The sequence below is a fragment of the Psilocybe cubensis genome, chromosome 1 (assembly GCF_017499595.1).
Source record: "Psilocybe cubensis strain MGC-MH-2018 chromosome 1, whole genome shotgun sequence".
Classification (NCBI taxonomy): Eukaryota; Fungi; Basidiomycota; class Agaricomycetes; order Agaricales; family Agrocybaceae; genus Psilocybe; species Psilocybe cubensis.
Window position 1 is genome coordinate 3,654,811 of NC_062999.1, and position 16,840 is coordinate 3,671,650.

General features: G+C 41.5%; 1 protein-coding gene across 1 annotated transcript; it reads right to left on the reverse strand.

Moving 5' to 3' along the window:
• Positions 1-7,248: 7,248 nt before the first annotated feature.
• On the reverse strand, positions 7,249-8,487 carry JR316_0001259 (uncharacterized protein; the record flags this gene model as incomplete). The annotated part of the gene is made up of 1 exon (XM_047887069.1): positions 7,249-8,487. One exon carries the CDS (start codon positions 8,485-8,487, stop codon positions 7,249-7,251), a length of 1,239 nt encoding a protein of 412 aa, XP_047754815.1.
• Positions 8,488-16,840: the final 8,353 nt, after the last annotated feature.

The following is a 16,840-nucleotide window of genomic DNA, read 5'->3' on the forward strand; positions in this document are numbered from 1 at the left end:
CAAGTTAAAAATACCTTGTTTAACACCTCCAAACTCCCAGATTTTCTCCAAGCTTAGTACCTCAAGATTCTTGCAGGAAAAAGCATTGAACTTGACTATTTGTTATCAGGTTCATATTCAGGCATACCAGATGAGTGACACAGAAAAAGGCTTGGAGAATTTAAAGTCATTGTTGGGTCTACCCCTCTTACAAAAGTTATCAGAACCCATTCAGACTAGACAATTGCTTGGAATCAGTACTACAATACTGCCATATTTGTTCAACTGTACCAAGGGAATAAGCTGCAAGCCTATGATTGATACATCAAACAACTTTTCACTATGTTTCCCATTAACAAATACTTATACATTATTAGCTACAACAAAGCAGTCAGATACTAAGTGGCTCAATAACAAAATCTGTTACTTACCAACACCAATGAATTTGCCTACTTTACCCTTCTTTAGTTGCAAAATGGTGGTAATAGAGACAGTACAAATTCTCAAGTCAGAGCCATGGATGGGCACAGAGGCCTGTCAGGTTCACGCTTGGCCCACAGAGAGTCCTATCGCTGTTTTAACGCAGGAGTCTGCCCCAACAATTAGTCAAGCTGCAACTACTTCCACATTTGCTTAAAGTGTAGGGGTATCAGACACACTGCTAAGAAGTGCACAAAGTAGGGTAGAAGTAGTGGTTATGGATGTGAGTCAGAAGGTTTTGTCACTATACTATATCCTTTTCAGACCATCATATATGAGGAATATTTGGTGGAATAAAAAAGAACAGTCAAATTTAACATTGATTTTATCCACCAAATTGATGCAACTACTACTGTAGATACCACAGAATGAATTAGATGATACAGTAGGCAAAAAAACCGTTCAAGTGTTGGTCACATATGAAAAGATTAATTTATAACTTTGAAATTAAAAATATTAAAAATATGAGATTATTCATAGGTATACTAGAGGGTATTAGCTAAAGGATGGCACACTGATCATGTGATTTTTCCAAGAATTGACCAAACAGGAGCATATACAGTTTGCTAAGTCATTCGAACAGTTTTTTTGCTAAACACTTGAGTATCAATAAATCATATCTACTAGTACTTTGTATGTCTACCCTTGGCCTTAATCACTCGCTGCACACCTTCTAGGCATGCTAGCAATCAAATTCTGCACCACTTCCTTGGGTATTCCATTCCATTCCTTCTCAACCCTCTCCCAAAGTTCATGGATACCCTTTGGTGGGACTTCATGTTCATTAAGTCTTCTTTTGAGGTATTCCCATAGATGTTCAATGGGGTTGAGATCTGGAGATTGTGCAGGCCATATGAGGACCCTAAAATTCTGCTCTTCAAACCATTTCTTGGCCAATTTTGAGGTGTGCTTGGGGTCATTGTCTTGCTGAAAGTGGATATCTTCTACCTATTGACCATACCACTCCAAGGATTTTAGGAGCTCATCACCTAGGATCTCAGTGTATAACTGAGCATCCATCTTCCCATCAATTCTAGTGGCAAATCCAATTCCTTCCCATCCCATACAACCCCACATCATTAAGTTTCCCCCTCCAAACTTCACAGTTTGCTTGATCCTCCTGGGGTCCTGTCTGTTTTCCTTGTCTATCCATATCTGATCTCTGCCATCTGAACCCAATCTGTTGATTTTGGTCTCATCTGACCACCAGACCCTTGCCCAGTCATCCACAGTCCACTCCAAATGCCTTTTTGCAAACTCCAATCTAGCCCTCCTATGTTTTTTTGATAACAAAGGCTTCTTTTGTTTTGCCACTGAGACCATGCCAGTTGATTTGAGTGCATTCCTAACTGTTTGAGGACTGATATTCTGGCCATTAATAGTAGCCAGAGACTTGGCAGCTTGCACAGCATTCTTGATTTGTCCAGTTCGAATTCCACGCTTGGTATAGGTGATATTGGCACCAGTCAGCTTCTTTGGGTGTCCTCCATGGGAAACCACTGCTTCAGGACAGTAGTCTTGGCAAATCTTGGTGATAGAACCAGCACTAGCTCCAGTTTGGGCCTTGATAGAGGCATAAGAGTGACCAGAAGTAAGAAGAGAGACAATAGTAGCAATGATTGCTTTAGAGAGGGGTTTCATGCTTGATTGGGGGGATAAAGAGGTTGATTGTAGCTATTATATACCTATTCAACATGTAGTCACATGATTTTATTGATAGTTGTTTGGTATATCAACAAAGTCATGTGATAATACATAGTTTATAGCATTTAAATTACTAGCAAAAAAACTGTTCGAATGACTTAGCAAATTGTGTATGCTGCTGTTTGGTCAATTCTTGGACAAATCACATGATCAGTGTGTCATCCTTTAGCTAACACCATATAGTATATCTGTGAATAATCTCATATTTTTAACATTTTTAATTTCAAAGTTATAAATTAATCTTTTCATATGTGACCAACACTCAAACGGTTTTTTTGCCCACTGTAAAGGTCTGGAGAGCAGCAAGAGAGCAGACAGAGAGACAAAAAGGGCAGCAGCAGGGAAGCAAGAAAACAAAGGAGTGAAAAAAGGGTATCTGAAGAAGATACTACCATGCAGCAAAGCAGCTGTTAGGAATTGACTTAAGTTAAGAGAGAAGAATGCCTAAAGACCAAGTTGATATCAAAGCTAGGGTCTGACTACTAACCCAAGACCCCATATATACATGGAAACCAGAGTAACTATGTTCCGGACCAGTGTACTTGATATATGACAAGTATCAATAGATGAAATAGGAGAAAAATAGACGTGGGACTAAACATAAAGATAAAATAAGGCATGACAGCGTGAGACCGTAACAAATAATAATAACAGATAGGGGTGGCACCATTACGTATCCTGACAGCAGCAATGAAGCAGAAGCTGAAGGCAAGATCAAAGAGGAGAACTCAGAAAGAATTCTAGCAGGGCCTAAGATACAACAAAATGGAAAGGATAGACCCATCAGCCTCATTAAACATATATAGGAGGATATGCAATCAGCTAGTAAGAATGAGTGCAAGCTTAGTAACCCAACTAAGAGCAGAACACATACCGCTGAACGTGCACCTGAACAGAATCAAGGCAAAAGACAATCTAAACTGCAAGCAGTGTGCAGACAACACATCCAAAACTGTGATTTACTTTCTGAAATTCTGCAAAGCATACAGAGCAATAAAAGGATTCAAAAAAAAAACTCAGGCCTCCCGTGAGATCTACATTAATAGGCTTACACCATTTACTGTGTGCTCAACTGGTTGTTTCACTTAGTCGCCCCTCCTCCAAAGTGCATTGTCATTTACTGTAACAATGCCAATGCCATGGTCCTTTAGTCTTTTTGGGCTTTGCCAGATTTGAACCTTATTGTTCTATTTTGTGCAAATTTATTAATGTATTTCAATTGTCAGCTACACTTGGTCCATATTTTTGGCAAACAAAATATTGTTGCAGATGCCCTATTGTGTTTTGACAATTTTTGTGCCCTTCACTATCAACCCACTGAAGGAACCTTAAGTACACAGTATACAAATCAGTCTGTAAGTTAAATCAGCCTCTGTAAAATAACAATAAAGCAAATGAATGTACCTCAGCAGAAAGAGGAAAAAGGCTGAGGTACGAGAAAAAAAAAATTCCAGTATAAGTGAAGAGTCTCATAGCTACAAGAGGTGCAAAGAAGTTGATCTATTGACTACAAAGGTGATGCATTATACAAGGTCAGCAGTACAACTACTTGAATTGAACAAGAACAGGGGCTTTTGGATAAAGAGTGGTGATAAGATAATAACTAGATAACGAGTGAAATGAAAAGCAAAGAAGAAAAGATGAAGATAAATAAAATATACCAACACATCCCCTCAATGCTTCACCTTTGTAACAACTTTGGGTGCAATTAGTCCAAGACGCTCAACCGCTTCAACAAATTTGACGCATTGTAGAGGTTTGGTAAGGATGTTGGCAGGGTTGTCCTTCCCAGGAATGTGGAGGATGACAAAGGTTTTGTTTTCAATGTGAGAGCAGATGAAATGGTACCGGATATCTATGTGTTTCACTTTCAAATAAGAGGAATCATTCTCACATAGTGATTTGGCCCCCTCGTTGTTGGTTGCAACAATAAGAGGATGTGGGCAGCAAATGTGGAGATGGGATAGAGAAGAGCTCAACTACAGGCCTTCTTGCACAGTGTGGGTTAGTGCAATATATTTGGATTCAGTAGAACTCATAGAGATGCATGTTTGTGTTTTGGCCAACCAGCTCAAAGGGCCTCTAGCCACCATCTAGAGAAAACCCAATATAGAGGCACATGACTCTTTATTCCTGGCCCAGTCTGCGTCGGAGTATCCTTGCAAGACTTTTGATTTTTTATTGCCGCCGTAGTGCAAACAATAATTGCAAGTGCTACTTAGATAGTGTAGAACACACTTTGCAGTAGCATAGTGTCAAGGTTGAGGGTTAGAAGCATGCTGTGAGAGTAGCAGGATAGCAATTGAGATATCCAGCCGCAAGTGTCATTGAATGAATAAAAGAAAACTAATGAGACGTTAGAAAGTAGATTTGATGTTGGGAATTTCTAGAAATGTGTCGGTGTCATGGCCAAAAAGATAGGTAGTGTTGATTGGAGTGAAAACAGGGCTGTAATTGAGAAGATTGTACTTGTCAAGAACATTTGCAATGTATGGTTCTTGATGGATCCATAATTCTTGAGTCTTAAGATTCCTTTTGTACTATACACCCAAGTATGATTGTAGGGGCCTAAGGTTCTTGATTCCGAACCTTTTATTGACTTCTGCCTTGGTGTAATTGAGGAAAGATTTGGAGTTCAAAGAACCTAAGCCATTGTCAACATGAATGCAAAGCCAGTACTGTACGTCTTTGCCATTCCATACTCCTTCAAATACAAAGGTTGCATAATCTTTCTTCGACCATTTGAAACCTAAATCTTGGAGGATAGAATGAATAAGAATGTACCATACGCTGCTAGCTTGTTTAAGGCCATATAGTGACTTTACCAATCTCCATATTCCCTTTGTAAATGGCGAAGAGTATCCCGGAGGGCATCTCATATAGATCACTTCTAATAAACATAGAAAGGCTCGTGTGGCGTCAAAACATTCAATGTGCCATCCATTGAGAGTGGCGTGAATTACAATGGCGCGAGTGCTGACCAATTTTGAGACAGGAGCAAATGTATTGTGGTAGTTGACAAGGTATTTTTGAGAAAATTCTTGCGCTACAAGCCTTGCTTTGTATACAAGTTCTCTACCATCTTCTAATACTTTGAATTCAAATACCCATCGACAACCAATGATGTGTGCGCCATCTGGAAGTTCCTTGTCAATGTAAATCTTCATTGATTTCAGCATGTTGAGTTTTTTTTCAATGACAATCTTCCACTGTTCAGCATTTGAGCGTTGCACTGCTTTTTGGTATGTGGCCGGAGGAATTTTGAGGTCATAGTTGGGGGCAAGAGGATTCCTCCTATGATCACTTTGTACTGAGAGTAGCATTGCCTCAAATATTGCCTCTGTATCCCTGGCAAGGTAATCCTTAATGTCTAGCAACACAAAAGATGTTTTGGCATTGTTGGAAAAAGTCAATGGAGAGCAAAAGTCATCTAACATTCCAACAGAGCATAATGAAATGAAAGGATTTTTGTCACCCCCTTAGTCGTTAGAATGTGACAATATTGAGGATGCTTGTTTGCTATTGGCTTTGCGTGATTTGATGATTGATTGACTTTTGGCCTTTTCCACATCATGGAGTTGATTATAGAGAAAACCGCAGGCAAAAGGATGACGTTCACGCAATAAAGATTGAGGAGGCAGTAGAGTATGTCAAGCAATGGGTGTGGGTGGTGGATTAGAAGAGGTGAATTGTTGAACGGGTGTTGAAGGAGGAATAATGTTGATATCTACGGAAGGAACGAAAGATGATGAAAAAAAGGAATTCAAAAGTTTGGGAGCATCTAAGTCAGAAGGAGTAGCAACAAGATTTTGTACAAAATTTGAATTGGAAAAAGCAGAAGACAAATTGTTAGAAGAAATGTTGGAACAAGAAGAATCAGAGGAATAAAATGGGTTAAAAACATTGGGGAAAAAAATAAGAGAAGAGTAATCTAATGGAGTGGAAGAGAAATGAATTGTAGAAATAGAGGGCATGTTTTCATCAAATATGGCATTAGAAGAGTCAAAAAAGTGTCCAGTCTCAATATGTCAGAAACGATATCCTTTTCCACTGGGTGAGTAGCCCATAAATCTGCACTGAACAGATTTTGCTCCCATTTTTGATTGCTACTCTTCTGGTATGTGGACAAAGACTTGACAACCCCAAACACAAAGGTGGGATAAGTTTGGCGGACAATGGTACATGTTCTCAAAAGGGATTATTCCTTCCTCGTTGGTACTGGTGATGTTAAGCAGATATGAAGCAGTGAGTGCAGCCTCATCCAATAAGTTAGAGGAAGCTGGGCCATGGTAATCATTGCCAACATCCGGCCCTGAATGGTACGCATGAATCGCTTGATTTCCCTATTCATCCAGTGTTCCTGCGCTGGTATTACTTCTTGTTCTATACCTTGGGTGAGTAGGTAAGCAGAGAAGACACCTTTCCACTTGGGTCCCCTATTACAGCAAAAGTGTTGAATCTTGCAACCAGTGTGTGTTTTCTATTGAGCCTGTACAATCTTAAAAGCCTCAAACATTGTTTTAGCAGTTTTATCTACGGTAAGCTGTACATTGCTAACCTTCATACTAGCACAGCAAAATGCAACAAAGTACTCCTTGTGATGAGAAGTTTTGACAGGAAACGGACCGCACGTATCAGCGACAACAAGTTCCAGTGGTTGATAGGCACGCTGGCCAAGCAAGCTTGGTGGATGTGGGGTAGCAGTATGCTTGGCAACAATGCAAGGTTTGCATTTTATATTATCATCTTTGATATGGGCTTTCATGACTTGCTTTACCAGAATACATGTTGTCTGCTTTCCTGGATGTCCCAAACAAAGGTGGTGGAGGTACATTGTTTCCGGCACTTTGACAAACATGATACATTCATTGAGTACGGGCGCTCCCTTTACTCTTGGTACAAATATGGTGTTGTCCATAGCAAATAGGCCGTTGATCAACAATATAGATGCAAAGATAATGTCTTCTTTAGAGAGTAGTACCCCAACACCAGGTACAAAGTTGCAGCCAATTCCAGCAATAAAGAGTCTGCTAACAAATAGTAGATTGACTGCGGTGCTGGGAGCGTGAAGACAATTGTTGAGTTTTAAATGGATTGATTTTCCTTGATACTGTACATGACATTGATGATGCAGGTGCCGCCACCTTGCGTGCGAAGTGTTCTAAGATTGGCCGTTGTAATGTTTTGCGTGTCAGCCTCAGAGTATGTATGAAAGAGTGCGCGCGATTTGATGATGTACAAAGTTGCACCCAAGTCAAGTAAGATGGAAGTCGATAGCAAAGAGGTTGTGGTGGTCAAAGGTGTGTTTGGTGCGCTGTCATTAATTTCTTCCATTAATACACATGATATTTCACTGCTGTCTAAAGAGGTTGACTCCATTGCAACCGATGCCATCTCTGTTCTCTTGGCTGCGACTGCTACATGGTAAGCAGGGCCTTGACCTTCCATCCCGCCACCTTTTGCCCAGCAGTGGTCCTTGTCGTGTGACCAATTTTTGCAGTTAGTGCATCTAACCCCGTTCGGGTTATTTGCATATTTTGCAATGGGTCTATTGTCATTCAAAAAGTTGGAATACTCGGAGCCAGGTGGGTGACGCTTGCCAGTAGATTCAGCTTCCAGACACTGACATTCAATGGTTAGGCAAGAAGTGATCCTTTCAAGGGCAGTATTTGGAGCAAAGGGTGTGCGTCCTTCATCTTTAGCCATCTTATTGCGATCTAAGGTGTCTTGATACAGCTGTATCATTAGTTGCTTAAAGTTTGGCCATGCGTCCGTAAAAGGAAGGCTGTAAATTATGTGATGTATGATGTCACTCTTGGGGTAGTTAACTCCCATGTCCTTGAGTTGTTCTTTGCCCATGCGGAACTCTCCCAGGTATTTCTCAATCTTGGTGTAGTCTTTAAGTTTCATTGACGCAAGCTTTTCTTTAATGGCAAATTTTGCATTAATGTTGACACAAGCATATCTTGTCAGGATTTGATTCCAGACTATCCGTGCGGTGATGTCTTGACCAATGTTGAGGTTTGACTTGACAAGTGCCGACACTTTCCAAGTGATTAGAATTTTGATGCTGTTGTCATCACTCCACCATTTGCAATATACTGCTATAATATTGTCAAACACGTCTACGGCTGGTTTGTTGGGTTTGGGGAAAACAGGATATTTTGCAGTCCTGTTTTCAGATCCTTCAATGTGTCCGTAGACTCCACAGTCTTTCAAGATGTTTTGCATGTTGTCCCTCCATGCAATGAAATTGGAAGTCCCTTTGAGATTGACAATATGGTCTACCTTGGCATTTGCTGGTGTGACTTTTGTGCTTATCATTATATTGTTAATGGTCGTATGAGTGGGGTTTGGAATTTGCCTCATTGTGGACAACATTTTGATGCAGAGATTTCTGGATTGATTGAATTTGAGATATGTGAATCTGGAGTATCAAGAAATTATAAAAATGATCTAGTGAGCCTTTTGCGTTGTTGAGTATATTGTGTCTTTTGTTTTCAGGCACAATCGGGGCCCATAACCTGAAGGAACCTTAAGTACACGGTATATGAATCAGTCTCAGCAGGAAGAGGAAAAAGGCTGTTTGTGGACCTTAAATACACAGTATACAAATCAGTCTGTAAGTTAAATCAGCCACTATAAAACAATAATAAAGCAAATGAATGTACCTCAGCAGGAAGAGGAAAAAGGCTGAGGTACAAGGAAGAAAAAAGTCCAGTATAAGTGAAGAATCTCATAGCTACAAGAGGTGCAAAGAAGTTGATCTACTGACTACAAAGGTGATGCATTGTACAAGGTCAGCAATACAACTACTCAAATTGAACAAGAACAGGGGCTTTCGGATGAAGAGTAGTGATAAGATAATAACCAGATAATAAGTGAAATAAAAAGCAAAGAAGAAAAGATGAAGATGAATAAAATATACCAACACATTTTACATAAAATGTGGAAATCAAGGTCGTCATAACAAATATTGCCTCGGCCCAGAAGGCAGCTCTTGCTGGTGGTAAGATTTACTGTTGAACGACTATTATTAATGAAGATCACGTTTGTCGACCGTGTGACTCTCAGAGTCATATAATAAGTCATGTGAATAGATTACTAAGTAGATAGATGACTAAGTACTATACAGTAGTTACTGTCACTAGTCACATGTAACGCACTCTAGGTGTATATAAGGGCGACGCTAGTGCCCTCTAAATGACAAGCGGTTTTCACAACCCACTCGAGTAGCTACAACTCAAGTAACACAACCCAAAGGGTAAGTATTAAGTCAAGTCCTTGGCCACTGCGTACATAGACTGTGTAGAGTAGTCTTGGGCACATTATGCTGCTTAACAGGTTATGGGACCCGTAGCCATAACGACGCAGGCTTGTTAGCCTTGCTGTCGATGGCACTGGCCTAGGAACAATACTTGCCCCTATGCTGCTCTGAAAGATAACACTTATTTTAGCAATCTAGATGAGTGTGCAAAAGATCTTAATCTTGATTGGATCTTAGATCTGATCTTAAGATTGATCGGGCCTGACCAGCCCAACTGTTTCCTTTCTATTCTAAGTTCAGGATGTGAGAAAAGCCTTGCTGACTTATTCTTGTCACAGGCTCAAACTTTAAGCGCACTAAGAATGTCTTCCAAAGCAACCGTATCCGTTTCCAAATTCCCCAAATTCGATGGTTCCAACTATTGTAAATGGGCTGACAAAATGCTTCCCATATTCCTCCTGATTGGCGTTGATGGGGTTATTTCTGGAGATGTCATGGCCCCTTCTTCAATTGAAATAGAGCCTGCATTCCCATCCCCCGTTGCTCTGGCAACAACTGTTAACGCAGCTCAAATTGAGCTGTGGAAAATCCAATTCCAATGCTGGTTGCAAAGATCTTCGTCGTTTAAAAAAGCGATGAAAGATTTTAAGGAGCAGAATTTTAAGGCACTAGGTGTCATTGCAAATTCCTTAATCCCATCTATTTGGGAAACAGTCAAGGGAAAGACCGCGAAGGGGGCATGGGATAATCTGAAAGCAAAATACAATAAAGTTCAATTTGTTGAAGTAATGGAGGACTTTAAACGTCTGACTACCTTCAAATTTGATCTTTCGGATCCTACCCCTCAGCTGGCCCGTTTCAGAGCCATCTACGAGCATGTCAAAAAGGTTGAAAATGCAGATCTAGTATCCGAGACCATGGCATGTCTCATCTTATTCTCACGTTTACCCCTTGCGGTATTGCCCAATCAACCGCCCTCCATATATCAAGACCTTATTAATAATTATGGAGACAAGACCAAGATTGACGACATGAAGCTGGAGGCTATTTCCGCTGATATCCGCAATCGTTGGGGAGCGCGGTTTGGTAATCTGGATGACAGGCAAAAACCTAAAAAGGGTACGACATATGACCCTAAGCCTGCACCAAAGACCGGCCCTTCCCGGGCACCGCAACAGTCGGCTGAATGCAATACTGCGATCCGACCAAAAGGGGAACACCCCCACTATCATCCTTCAAAGACCCCTAATCAGGGACAGTCTCAGGGTGATAATCAGGAGAAGAAAATTTGTAAGCGTGCCCCACGAGGCAAAGGCAAGCAGTGTGCACAAGGCAATACAGCCTTAGCGGATGATGTCTTTATGGCATCAACATTGACGGTTCTTGAACCGGCAATTCCAGCTCCCACCATGTCAAGAATCATCGAGATCAACGGTAGAGGAAGTATCTCCTCCTGTACCTCTGCTCCGGCTGGGCCCTGGAGAAATCCGGACACATGTATGGCGCCATACCCGGCTCCTGCTGCCGCACGCAGCCTAGCTTCCAGAATTGGTGTAAAGCCTACTTCACAGGCACTCCAGATTATGGAAAGCGTTGCCACAAGCAGCTTGCAAATTCCTTTGGATGTCTCCCTTGCAGAGAGGTTGAAGACTCCGCCCGTCAACTCTGAAACTATTGACAATCACATGGTCGTTAATGGTGAGATCACATCTCCGGAGATCGAAAAGCTTAATAATGAGCTATTCGGACCGGAACCAAAGCAATGGGGTGATATCCCAAACTTTGATGATCAGAGAGAACGGTTTCCTGATGTTCCTATTGAGGAACGTGTGGATTACGGAGAAGACGATGAGGATCTCTATGACGGTTACTACGATGACCATTTTGTTGATAGGCAAGTAAGTTCTAGTTCTAGCAATTGGACCATAAATAACGCTGAGATTCCCACAGGGACTACCCCATCTAGAGACGACAACGACTCAACAGTCAACCGGCCGGAGGAGGAGGAGTTCCCTGTAGATATTTACTACTCATTTGTACATGATGTATACCAAAAATATCTATCTCATTTTGCGTGTTGTCCAGATTGCAAAGGAAAAGGAACTGAAAAACCCAAAAAGGGGAAAGAAGCCATAACGGCTTGGTTAATGGACAGTGGTACTAGCGTGCACTTTACTGGCGATAAGTTTGATTTCGCAAGTTACCAAGACTTTGCTGAGAATAATTGACCTATTTCGCAAACTGCCACTACCACGGTGCCTATCACCGGTTTTGGAACAGTCTTTGTAGAAGTGGTTTCACACTCCAAGGATCCGGGACATGAAGTCCGCCGACTCCATCCTGTTCTATACATGGAACAATTACATGTCCAATTAATGTCAATGGGACAACTCCTGTTGTCCGGCATGACTATAGAAGGAACAGCTAAAGTCCTTTGGTTCTTTGATTTGCCTGAGAAATCATATGGCCTGCAAGCCAGGGCAGATTTAATTGAATCGAACAAACATCCAATATATTGGGTGCATACGCGCATTGTTTCTGGAGAAGACATTAGCACGTTATCTTCAATTCTTCAAGAGTCAAGTAACCTTTGGCATCGACGCCTTGGTCATCCCTCTGACGATGTTCTAAGACATTTTAGGGACTCCACTAAAAACTTTCCCAAAATAAGTGTACCCAAGGACAAAAATGTCTGTGAAGGCTGCGCGAAGAGTAAAATGACTGATAAGTCATATGACAAAAACCCCAAACGCGCAAAGAAGCCTTTTGATTATATCCATTGTGATCTCAAGACGTTTTCCGTTTATTTCTACCAGAAGTGTAAATACTTCATGTCCTTTTTGGACGATCACACCCCACACGTATGGCTCTACTTTCTTAAAAAGAAGAGTGATGCCGCTGCGGCTGTGAATTCTTTTGAGAATATGGTGGAAAAACAGTATGGTACCTCCGTCAAAGAATACTTCTTTGATAATGGCAGAGAATTTGTTAGTATTGAGTTCTTGGAACGGCTACAAAATGCTGGTACACGTGCCTGCTTTACAGCTCTTTATGCTCATCAGAGCAATGGTCGAGCTGAAAGACTAAACAGGACAATTATGGAAAAGTCTGAAGCGATGAGGCATTACGCCTGTCTACCGGATAGCTGGTGGCAATTTTGCTGTGCCCACGCTGTTTTCCTATACAATAGGACTCCGGTAAAACGCATTGAGTGGAAGACACCCCATCAGGCCCTTAAGGGGGAGTTACCTGATGTGTCTAAAATTAAAACTTTGGGATGCGCAGCTTATGTGTACCTACACAAGGAGCAGCATAAAAATAAGTTATCACCGCGTTCCGAGTTGATGACATTCCTCAGCTACAAATCTAATTCGGTGATGATCTTTATGAGATCTCCAAATAATGTGGTCTTTCGTGTGAACAAGGCCCTATTCGATGAAACCTTATTCCCAAAGTGTGAATCTAAGAGGAAGATTCCACCCAACACACGCTTTAATCCTCCAAAACCAAAGGGACCCTCCTTTGAAATCGGCTATGGAAGTGAGTCGACTGATTCCGATAATGACGACTTTCCAATGCCACCTCTGCCGAAAGAGACAGGCGATCAACCGAGCCCACGGTCCGCCAGTCCTCCAAGTTCTATGCTAGGGCCTAGTTCACGTCCTCCTCGTGACAATGACAATGATCAGAATGACGATCAGGGATATGTAACACCTCCCACGTCAGGTCAAAAACCAAAAATGCCTGATACACCTGTCAAGCCTCCACCCAGAAGGTCGGATAGAACTCGGAAAGTACCAGAGCGGGAAGGCAATGTTTACCGACCCGGAACAACAACCGATAAAGATCAACGTAAAAAGTTGCAGACTGTTTCACACGGAGTGGCATCCGTCCCTGATTACGTGCCACTTACTCGATCTAGTAGCAATCGCAATGTTGAATCTGGTATCCCTAATTCAGGGACGGAAGGGGGAGTAGTAAACAGTCTTTTTGCGACATTACTTTCCAAACGGGTTTGTAAAATCATCTGTGCTACTGATTATGGTCTAACAAAGGATGTCCGTGACTGGACCCTGCGTGATTTGCTGAAATTACTAGCTGACCAACAGAAGGAATAGAGACAAGCCATAAAAGACAAGTTAGAGGTCCTCGTCAAAAGAGAGGTCTATGAGCTTGTTGATCTCCCTAATGGCCGAAAAGCCATCAAATGCAGATGGGTCTATGACATCAAAACTGATGGTTGGAAAAAGGCTTGTCTGGTAGCCAAAGGCTTTTTACAGATAGAAGGCCTAGACTACGATGATTTATTCTTACCCGTGGTCATGCTACCAAGTGTTTGCACAATATTTGCCCTTGCCGTACTCAAAGGGTGGAAAGTCTGGTCCCTTGACGTTATATCGGCCTTCCTTTATAGGCCATTAGACGAGGAGATATATATAGAACAGCCTGAAGGCTTTGTTCTAAAGGGACAGGAGAAAAAAGTACTCCGGCTTAAAAAGGCAATTTATGGGCTCAAACAAGCTGCACGAGCATGGTGGTTCGAGCTAGACAGAAGTCTAAAAGAGCTCGGAATCACTAGACTATACTCGGACGCCGGCATCTTCATCTCACGTCATACTGACGGCACATTAGCAATAATGTTTGCCTATGTTAACAACATCCAGATCACCGGACCCAACTCCGAACTCTCACAACAGAAGAGAGATCTCTTTATGAAGAAGTGGGATTGCCGGGATCTTGGAGAATCACGGGAGTTTCTCCGCATAGCTATTGATTACAAAGATGGCAAAATCCTCTTGAGTCAAGCCAACTATTTGGAAAAGGTTCTAACCCGGTTTGGCATGAGCGATGCTAAAGCTGCTAGAACTCCCTTACCCACGGGCTATCACCCAATGCCGTACAAAGGTACTAGTTCGGCATCTCTTTGCTCACAGTACCAATCAGTGATTAGTTTCTTGCTTTACCTAATGCTTGGAACTAGACCTGACATTGCCTATGCAGTGACTCAGATGGCGAAGTTTGCTTCCAATCCATCTGAAGACCACATGAACAAGGCTAAATATATTATGCGGTATCTTGTTGGCACACGCAAATATGCCTTAGTTTATGATGGGAAGTCTCGCGCTGGCCTATATGCCTATTGTGACGCCTCTTATGGAGATGACCAATCAGAGCTCGACCTTAAGCGTCGGTCTGCACAAGGCTACTTCTTTAGCTTGGCAAATGCCGCGGTCATGTGGAAATCACAGATACAGAAGTTAGTCTCAATGTTGTCTACTATGAGTAAATACATGGCACTCTCCGACTGCGCCAAAGATTGCGCATGGATTAAAAATCTATTTGCAGAACTGGCAAAACCAATTTCCCACGTCCCAGTCTATGCGGACTCACATGGTGCAATATTCAACGCGCAGAATCCCGTGACACAAAAAGGTATCAAGCACGTGGAGATTCGCTATCATTACATACAAGAACAAATAGAGCAAGGCACACTCAAGTTATATGCAGTTCCGACTGCTGATAACGTTGCCAATATGTTTACCAAGAATCTAGGTCCTGATCTATTCTTGAAACATAGATCTGCTCTTGGCCTTGAGTTTTACCCGCTAGATTAGTCCGTTTATGAAAACAAATAGAGTCCCACCTTATGGCGCGCGCACCACTTGAGGGGAAGTGTTGAACAACTATTATTAATGAAGATCACATTTGTCGACCGTGTGACTCTCAGAGTCATATGATAAGTCATGTGAATAGATTACTAAGTAAATAGATGACTAAGTACTATACAGTAGTTACTGTCACTAGTCACATGTAACACACTCTAGGTGTATATAAGGGCGACGCTAGTGCCCTCTAAATGACAAGCGGTTTTCACAACCCACTCAAGTAGCTACAACTCAAGTAACACAACCCAAAGGGTAAGTATTAAGTCAAGTCCTTGGCCACTGCGTACATAGACTGTGTAGAGTAGTCTTGGGCACATTATGCTGCTCAACATTTACTTCAGAGAGTGTAAGAGACAGAGCTGATGTAAGCATGTGCATTGTGCTCTGTAACTGCATATATTCTTCACTGGCAACATGCTTGTGCTCATTGGTGTCAATTAAACTAAATTTGTTGCTGTAAAAAAGTGTAAAGTTAGCCAGTGCCCTAAAAGTGTCTTTAGAAGACAATATGAATGTTACTTATACAGTACAAATTTCTTTGGCTGCAACAGCCATAGCTTGCTGAGGTGAGATTGCTACAAATTTTTTCAAGGATCTTGCTTTGACCGGACTTTTCTTCTTCCAAGTCATTAATAAGGGCTTGAAAAACTTCTACCTCACTAACATCATTGTCTAATTGTGCTTCCAGTTCCTTGGCTTTACCAATCTTTTCCAACTCATCATCAAACCACAATCAAATGCTTGGTAGCTCCAGCCTGGAATTATAAGGCTGTGATTGATGTAGCATGTTGGCATTGACTCCAAGCAATCCGCTCAGAATCAGAAGGGAACATTAACAGTCCATGTAGGCCCAGTTCTTTGTTGTCAAAATACATATGTGTGAGAGTAGCCTGAGACCCTTGCCTTTCCATTAGCTGATTTGCCTCAAAGAATAGTCTTGTGTAGCTTGATACATAGTTTTAGAACCATATAAATGAAGTCAAGAAAGGTGAAGTCTTTTACAATCTGCCAAGCTTCTCCAAAAATATGCTCACAGGCTTTGCTAGAATAAAGCCATGGGAGCAATGGGATGTGACCTAAAAAGTTATTGCAATGGATGATGATGAGAAAAATCAATCCCTCAATAATGATGCAGAGAATGTTGTTTGCCTTGCATAAAATAAAATGTTGATCTTTTTGATATCCACAAACAGAAAGATACAATTCCCAGGAATCGAGAAAGTAGCATGTATAAAGTGCAAGCTTGATGCATTCAAGGTGAGGCATGTTACAATTTTGATAGGCATTGATCAAGTTTCTAAAGATGAAGAAATAAATGGCGGTGCCAACCATTTCTGAATGATGATCTAATATGTATTTAAGAGTGTCAGCAGAGAAAATTTGAGTAGCTGCATTGTTATTCTGGCAATCAGTCCTATGGACATTCCAATTGAATAGTGACGCCCCATTTTCTGTGGCAATTGTCACAATGTGCACAAAAAGTGCCACAAAATTCCCAAAGATAAGAAGTCTTGCATCTGAAAACAAATTGTTATGCATGGTTTTCAATGCATGCTTGGAATCTTGAACCATACAGATATGTTGACCTCAATATACTCCATAGACCACAGTAGTTGCAGCACGTCCACAAGAAGGACTTGGAATTGTATATTCAATCTGTTGGTCTTCTAGTTGGGTGAGAAATAATTGCTGCACTGCTTGTTCCACCTTGGTACCATCACAGGCATATGAGACAATCAAAATT